The sequence below is a fragment of the Pan troglodytes genome, chromosome 19, assembly GCF_028858775.2.
Source record: "Pan troglodytes isolate AG18354 chromosome 19, NHGRI_mPanTro3-v2.0_pri, whole genome shotgun sequence".
Lineage (NCBI taxonomy): Eukaryota > Metazoa > Chordata > Mammalia > Primates > Hominidae > Pan > Pan troglodytes.
In genome coordinates this window covers 31,492,752-31,501,262 of record NC_072417.2, presented here as the reverse complement: position 1 = coordinate 31,501,262, position 8,511 = coordinate 31,492,752, and the positions used below count along the sequence as shown (strand labels likewise).

The following is an 8,511-nucleotide window of genomic DNA, read 5'->3' as shown; positions in this document are numbered from 1 at the left end:
CCTCCTTGTCCTAGGACAGACTAGCCCTATCCCTTTCCTGAATTAAGTCCGAATATAATCAGTCTTTGAGTGTGGAATAGCTCCTAGCAGTCTATCAGTCAACGGGTTCTCTTTGTGGTCACATTCTATGTTTATTCAGGAGACTACAGCATGGAAAGAAAATGGACTTTGGAGTCAGGTGAATCTTGATTCAAATCTTGGCAGTGCCATTCATCAGCTCTGTGGCATTGAGCGCCATCAGTGGACCACTCTCTGATCCCCAATTGCCTTGTCTGTAAAATGAGATTAGACACCCCTGCTCAAGATTATGGTAAGATTATATATAATGTGTGTAACACAGCTTTTCCAGTGCCTGGTACAAGGTAAGTGTCCAATAAGAAGTTACAAATGTTCCTGAGCCACCCTACTGGGTCCCTCCTCACATCCAATGCTGGACTCTTCATGCCCAAGGAAACATATAAGGCACAAAAGTCAGTGGCACTCAGCTCAGCAGAAGAAGGCACAGGAAGGGGATGGGGGAGTCCTGGCTCCCACTTTGTTCTTGGGGCCAGGCTTTTGGCCAGCCTGGAAAGACTGACATGAACCCTCCAGCATCTGAGGGTGCCAACCACCAAGAGCAGCACAGTTCTTGTCAACAAGCCACTTGTAGCAGGTGTGAACATTTCATCTTTTCCTCTGGGGTTTGCAACTCTCTCCCCAGTCTCAGTCACTGCCTTTGGCTGTACCACTTCCCTTTTCTTCTCGCCTGCACCTCCCTCATCTTTCCTCTATGATGACATCGCCCTGGGGAAGAGAAGCTGAGAGGAACTCCTCACTCAGCTAGCTTCAGGAGCATGACATCATCTCTACCATGGAAATTCCACTCACTCTCCTGTGCCCCCACATTTGTCCTAGGCCTCAGAGTCCCTATAAAGAGAGATTCCCAAGTCAGTATCAGCACAGGACACAGCTGGGTTCTGAAGCTTCTGAGTTCTGCAGCCTCACCTCTGAGAAAACCTCTTTTCCACCAATACCATGAAGCTCTGCATGACTGTCCTGTCTCTCCTCATGCTAGTAGCTGCCTTCTGCTCTCCAGCGCTCTCAGCACCAAGTAAGTCTACTTTTGCAGCTGCTATTTCGAGTCAAGGTGTAGGCAGAGTCCTTTTTTCTAGTCATGGCTGGCAAACAGTGGGATCTGGGGATGGGACAAAAGGCAGCTAGGAAGATTGCCATGTAGTCTGCTGCTAAATGTAGAGTCTAGTAGATATTCAATAACATTCAAGTTCCTATTTTCTTAAGAATTAGCAACCAGCAGAGGAAAACGATGGGCTGGAAGTCAGACTGTTGAGTTGGCTCTGCCTTTAATTATTTGTTCAAGCAAGCCCCTGTCCCTCTCTGTGCCTTGGTTTCCCCATCTGTCATATGAAGGGAGTGCGATGTGTTCTGAGACTGAATCCAGTTCCAATCTTCTAGATTTCTTTCTCGTTCTTCTCTGAAGATCCACTATTCAGAATAAGACTCCTGCTCATGTTAGGTGGGAATGGATATTTGGGGTTCTGGTAGCTCCACAGGGATGCTCAATGAAGATGCAAAATTAGAAGTCAAAATAAACAGCTCCCACGGGCAGTGTTGATCTCACCCTGGCCTTTCCTTTCAGTGGGCTCAGACCCTCCCACCGCCTGCTGCTTTTCTTACACCGCGAAGAAGCTTCCTCGCAACTTTGTGGTAGATTACTATGAGACCAGCAGCCTCTGCTCCCAGCCAGCTGTGGTGTGAGTATCAACCCCTGGGCTGCCCTGGGAGGCAAGGGTGAGGGCTGGATTTTTAAAGGGGGCCTGTTTTGGGGAGGGGGTGATTGAGCGTTGGGGAGGCAGCTCCCAGGGCTGAAGCCTTCCCTGAGAGCAGTGAGGTCACAGGTCATGAACTCACTTTTCAAGTGCTGAAGGCGGCAGAGTGGGAGCCGAGAGAGAAGGGGGTTCCTGGGGAGGAAGTTATTCAGAGGACAGGGAAGCAGGGGAAGGCAGACAGGTCCCGTGAGATATGGACCAATTCCTTAAACCGTGCTAGAAAGACATGTGGAAAAGTCACTGCCAGGCTGGCAGGGAATGGGGCAATCTATTCATACTGATTGCAATGCCCATTGGTTCCTAATCTGGGCAACCCCTGGGGCCCACAGCTAAATCCAGTGAGTGGAAGTTACAGGGAGTCTGCTTCCAGTGCTGCTCCAGGAAGGATCCCATCCACCAGAGCTGCCCCACATGGACCATGGTCAGGCAGAGGAAGATGCCTACCACAGGCAAGGGATAAAGCCAGATGACCTCAAAGGTCTCATGAGATTCTAATCTGTCCGCTCCTTGTTCTACAGATTCCAAACCAAAAGAAGCAAGCAAGTCTGTGCTGATCCCAGTGAGACCTGGGTCCAGGAGTACGTGTATGACCTGGAACTGAACTGAGCTGCTCAGAGACAGGAAGTCTTCAGGGAAGGTCACCTGAGCCTGGATGCTTCTCCATGAGACACATCTCCTCCACACTCAGGACTCCTCTCCGCAGTTCCTGTCCCTTCTCTTAATTTAATCTTTTTTATGTGCCGTGTTATTGTATTAGGTGTCATTTCCATTATTTATATTAGTTTAGCCAAAGGATAAGTGTCCCCTATGGGGATGGTCCACTGTCACTGTTTCTCTGCTGTTGCAAATACATGGATAACACATTTGATTCCGTGTGTTTTCATAATAAAACTTTAAAATAAAATGCAGACAGTTTCTTTGTGATTTTAATTTGATTTGGGGGTAAAAGGAATTGCCTGGTACCATTGGGAGGGACAAACTACAGTTTCCCAAAACAGTAAGAATGAGCAACTGCTGAGTCCTTAATATGAGCTCTGGGCTGAACACTCTTAATACATGATCTCACTGCGTACTTTCAACAAGGGTTTTAACACCCTTATGAAGTAGGGACTGTTGCACCGAGTTTCACAGTTAAGGAAACAGAGGCACAGAGAGGTGAAGTGACTTGCTGAAGCTTGTAGGCCTGCTTGGGGAGTGTCATGAAAGAATGCCCCAGAAAAGGAGGTTATCATTTCAACATCTTGAGGGGAAGTTGTAAAGAGGGGAAGCAGCACAGCAAAGGGGGAAGAAGAGTGAGAAGAGTGACTTCATCATCTTATTATCATTATAACATTGGGAAAGTCATCTTGCCTTATTAGACCTCGGTGTTCACACCTGTGAAATGGGGATAATATTAACCACTTCGAAGGGCTGTTACAAGGTGATGTATAAAGCACCCATCATAGGACCAGGCACCTGGAAGTTTCTCTCCTTCCCTCTCTGAGCTTCAGCCTTTTCACTTAAAATGGACCTAACAATTATCAGGATCATCATGAGGATTAGATTAGTTAGTTGACAGATCAGCACTCTAAATCCCAATCTACTGTGAAGTGTTGTCATGAGGACAGCAGGATGGAGGTTTTGTTTGGAAGTGTTGCAGGAGTAACCTAAAGCCACTTCTACTTAATTATCCTTCAATCAGAACTGCCTATTCCATGGGTCAGACACAACACAACTCTGAAGTAGAATTACATGCACAATAAAGCCTGATCCATGGGACACAGACTCGTAGTCTACTAAAGCTAAAAGGAAAGTTTAGACCATCTGGTCCAACCCTCTCATTTTATGGAAACTGAGGGCCAAGGCCTGGGAAGTAACTTGCCACGTGCCACTCAGCGAGTGCATAGCAGAGCAGGAGCCTGGCCAGTGCCAGCTCCCAGGCTCGGGCCCTTTCCTGCACACCTTCCCTAGTGACGCACCTCTGTGGTCCTCAAAAGGGAGACCAGTTGAGTAAGAACAAGGCGGAGACTATCTTGAAAATCATTTGAGTGTTCTTAGTCCTATGCAAAAGCAGAATTGGGGCCCTGCACTTCTCTGGGGTCAACAGACACAATTCCCTTCCTTGTCCTGCCCTTAGTCACCCTCATCATTCCAGAGCCCCAGTGGAAACTTCTTTCAGATTCTGCGGGGACTGAGAGAAGGAGGTTAGGGGGCAGAGCTGATCCAAAACAGGTGTAGGAAGAGGCTAGCAGCAAAGAATGTGCCTGGCCATAGTTTCTGCTTTCATTTGCCTAGATCTGAGCTGTCTAATATGTTAGCCACTGGCCAAAGTGGCTATTTACATTTTCATTACATTTAATTAAAATGAAATAAAATTTAAAATTCAGTTCCTGAGTCACACTAGTCACATTTCAAGTGCTCAGTAGCTCCATGTGGCTAGCTCCCATGTTAGACAGCATGGATTATGGGCTTTCTGTCCATCATTGCAGAAAGTTCTGTTGGAGAGCAGTCTCCTAGAATGTTCTCAGAGCCTAAAGAAAGTGAAGGGAAGGGGAGTTGGGATGGCCTGTAAGATTAGAGTGTGGATTTTGAGAAAGATACGCAATTCTATTCTGAGGCGACGGGATGGGAGAGAGAATGGATGACTCCAGGCCAGAGACAAGGTATAGATCACTACGGTAGCTGAATAATGGCCCCCAAGGTGTACACATCCTATTCCTCAGAACCTGTGAATGTCACTTTTATAGCAAAATGGACTTTGGAGATATGATCAAGTTAAGAATCTTGAGATGAGTGATTACCTTGAATTATTGGGTCAGGCCCTAAATGTAGTTGTAAGTGTCCTTATAAGGGGGAGGAAGAGAAGAATTTGGTAATAGAGGAGAAGATAGCAATGTGACAACAGAAGCAAGATGCTATGCTGCTGGCTTGGAAGATGGAGGAAGAGGCCAGGAGCCAAGAAGTGTTAGGATGCAGCTCTAGAAGCTGCAAATGGCAAGGAAATTTTTCCTCCCCTAGAGCCTCCAAAGGGAGTGTGGCTTAGTGAAACTAATTTCAGACTTCTCACCTCCAGAACTTTAAGAGAATAAATATGTGGTTATAAGATGTTAAGTGTGTGGTAATTTTTTACAGCAGCAATAGGAACAAATACAACCACCAACTGACGCGTCACCGATAGCGACCCCCAATAGCTCAGTGTGGCAGGAAAGGGAGCATTCTAGAGGGTGAGCCAAACCTCCCTGCAGGAGGAACCCAGGGTGAGAGGGACACACCTCAAGGAGATGAACTATAATGAGGAGAGGCATCCCAAGAGGAGATCTGCTTCAGCAACTGAGTTCTGGGGCTGAGGCTTGATCCAGGGTCCAAGACCCTTAGGAAGCATGCCTCTTCTTGAGACATCTAGGGTGCTCTGAGGGGTCCTGGATTCCTGTCTGGGAAAGAATCCATCCTCTCATCTGTCAGATGCAGCCCAGAGCAGAGCCATGACCTGTCTCTGGTTCATTGTTGAGCAGGCAAGGTCAGGGCCAGAATCTGGGTCTTCTCCCTCACGATGGAGTCCCTTTCCCAATCCTCCCTGCCCCTCAGCTAATGGAAAGGGAGGAGCTCAGCTCCACAGAGGCAAGGCCACCAGGGAAGGCTGCAGGAGACCAGGGCAGCCTCATGAAGAAATGCTTACCAGGAATTACAAACGGCAGAATGGAATCCTCGAAGTGGGGCAATGTGGGACTTCACCTGTTGCACAATATGAGACTGTTTTTTTCCTTTCTCCTCTTTTCATACAACTTCCTTTTCTCACCCTGGGCCCAGAGAGCTGGAATCTGCTTACTTGACGTTCCATTTGAGGTTTCTCCAGGTTTCCGGGTGGGGACAGAAGCCAGAACAGATGAAGCAGGACACTCGAAAGGAACTATGGATTATGGAGCAACTTCTAGGCATCCGGCCTGTTTTCCTACTCCTTGCAGTGCCCATCACCGCCAGCTCACTCTCCAGATGGGAGTCCATTTCCTTATGTACATGTTCCTTTAGGACATGTTCATGCAAACATGTCCTCATCCCCCTATCCCACCTCAACCTGGAACTCTCCATCATGCTCCCATTGACACAGGCATTTTCCTCCAAGGAGGCCAGGAGCTGAGCAAGCCGAGGCAGGTATCAAGGGAGCAAGATGAGCTGAGGATGGTGACATAGCCACAGCTCTTCCTCGAGGCTGAGACAAGCGACCAGCTGGCAGTCCTGTGCTGCAGTCTGCATTCACCCTTTATAGACTTGAGGGTCTTAGCGCCCTCTCTTTCCCACTTATCTCTACCTGTTCTCCCTTCTAAACTTCTCTCTTGGGTTCCCACTGAGTCTAGCATACAGGAAAATGGAAGAAAAGAATTGAGAGACAAAATCATGGCACATTTTTCTATCTTTTAATAAGTTTCATTTTTGGATACAGCCAATGCCTCATATATGTGGGTTCCACATCTGTGGATTCAGTCAACAATGGATGGAAAATATTTGGGAAAGAAAGCACAACAGGCCAGGTGTGATGGCTCACACCTGTAATGCCAGCACTTTGGGAGGCTAAAGTGGATCATTTGAGCTCAGGAATTCGAGACCAGTCTGGGCAAACATAACAAGACCCTGACCCTACAAAAAATATTAGCTGGGTGAGGTGGCACATGCCTGTAGTCCCAGCTACTTGGGAGGCTGAGGCAGGAGGATTGCTTGAGCCCCGGAGGCAGAAGTTACAGACAGCTGAGATGACGTGACTGCACTCCAGCCTGGGCGCTAGAGCAAAATCCTGTCTCAAAAACTAAATAATAATAATAACAAAATACAAATAAAAAACAATGCAGTATAACAATGATTTACATTTACATTTATTAACAGCACTTACATTGTTTAGGTATTCTAAGTAATCTGGAGATTAAAGTATACAGGAGGATGTGCATAGGTTATGGGCAAATAATATGCTATTTTATATCAGAGATTTGTGCATCTGTAGATTTTGGAAGCCATGGGAATTCCTAGAAACAATCCCCTGTGGATATCAAGAGATGGCTCTATACGATAAGTGTGTAAAATATATATATTCAGAAGGAATCAGAAAATCAAAATTAATGTCTCTCAGGGAAGATGGGCTTGATGGGACTTGATGGAGGATGGTCTGGGAGACTATCCCCTTCTACGGAAACATTCCCTACTAGGAGACCAGCACAGCTGCAGGGAAATAATTTCTTCAGGCAGTGTTAGCAGCTTCTAAATCTCGGGACCCTATGTCCCTGGGCTCCTCAGGGAGATGTTTGTTATTTACAGTGACTCCTGATTCATTTCCTTAGGGGGTCCTCTCTTCCTTCAGCTAGGGACTTGAAGGGGAAAAGTGCCAGCATTTACCAAGCTCCTTAAAGCGCCAGGTGCTATATTGCTGAGTTTCATATACAGTCTTTTTTAATCCTTGCAAAATCTCAGGTATGGTGGCATGTGCCTGTAGTCCCAGCTACATGGGAGGCTGAGGCAGGAAGATTGCTTGAGCCCAGGAGTTCTGGGCTACAGTGCACTATGCCAATTGGTGTCCACACTAAGCTCGGCATTAACATTGTGATCTCCTGGTAGCAGGGGACTACCAGGTTGCCTAAAGGGGGGTGATCCGGCCCAGGTCAGAAATGGAGGAGGTCAAAACTCGCATGCTGATTAGTAGTGGGATCGTGCCTGTGAATAGCCACCGCATTTCCACCTGGGAAACATAGTGAGACCCTGTCTCTGGGGAAAACAAAAAACAAAAAACAAAAACAACAACAACTACAATGACAAAAAACCTAAGGTAGATATTATTATTCCCATTTTAAAGATGAGAAAACCAAGGCTCTGAGAGGTCTAGAGGTAGATCCACAGTGTGAGGACACTGGTATGTGTAATCTTTGCAGACCTATTTGATTTATATTAGCTCTTCTTTTCTGTAACCTGCCTAAACAGGTCTACCTTGGCATAGTAAACCTCTTTGCCTTCCATCCTACCTTTCTATATCTCCTTGATTTGGAAGGCTGGAAGGGCTTGTCTTGTTCTCCCCCTTCATTTCTTGAAAAGAGTGAATCCCTGAATCTTTCAAGCTGTCTGTAGAGGAAGTTATTATATCTATGACTCCAGATGAAGTCTGCAGATTCAAGGCCCTACCCACCCATTAGAACTTCTGACAGATGAGCGCCCACCAAGGAGTTTGATATCATGCACTTAATGGTTTTTAAATTAATAATTTTTGAATAGATAACAGTAGACATTATATACAATTCAAAAGGCATAAAAAGATACCCAACCAGAAAGTAAATCTCCCTCCTAGCTCTGTCACCAAAATATCTGTTACCCAGGGTAATGTCTATGTGACCTAGGTAAATTTCTACGCCACTTTAACTCTGCTTATCTTCAGAAAACAGGATGCCTGAGGTCCAAAGTTCCCCCTCGGGACCAACAGACTAAGACTGCTGGGGTCTAAGATGGCAGCTCGCTTGACCTCCGATGAACTTGTAACTTCATTATAATCTAATGTCCATGCTAAATGACACTCCCACCAGCACCATGACAATTGACAATCTCCATGACAACAACTGAAGAAACCATAAAAGGACCAAAAGAAAGGCAGGAACTCCAATTCCAAGAAGCTCTCCACCCATTCTCAGAAAATACATGAATATTCCTCCCCCTGCTTTTAATGCCCAACCCCTTCATT

At 46.4% G+C, this 8,511-nt stretch overlaps 1 protein-coding gene across 1 annotated transcript; it reads left to right on the top strand.

Annotated features, from left to right (window-relative positions):
• Nucleotides 1-490: 490 nt before the first annotated feature.
• On the top strand, nt 491-2,734 carry CCL4 (chemokine (C-C motif) ligand 4). The gene is made up of 3 exons (XM_054670012.2): nt 491-1,090; nt 1,637-1,751; nt 2,345-2,734. Exons 1-3 carry the CDS (start codon nt 1,015-1,017, stop codon nt 2,430-2,432), a joined length of 279 nt encoding a protein of 92 aa, XP_054525987.1. The 5' UTR covers nt 491-1,014; the 3' UTR covers nt 2,433-2,734.
• Nucleotides 2,735-8,511: the final 5,777 nt, after the last annotated feature.

What these genes read in the sequence shown, in the direction of transcription:
- CCL4 (XM_054670012.2), top strand. Translation starts at nt 1,015, where the DNA reads ATGAAGCTCTGCATGACTGTCCTGTCTCTCCTCATGCTAGTAGCTGCC. An exon ending in TCCAGCGCTCTCAGCACCAA is followed by an intron (nt 1,091 to 1,636) that starts GTAAGTCTACTT and finishes CTTTCCTTTCAG; the next exon opens with TGGGCTCAGACCCTCCCACC. An exon ending in TGCTCCCAGCCAGCTGTGGT is followed by an intron (nt 1,752 to 2,344) that starts GTGAGTATCAAC and finishes CTTGTTCTACAG; the next exon opens with ATTCCAAACCAAAAGAAGCA.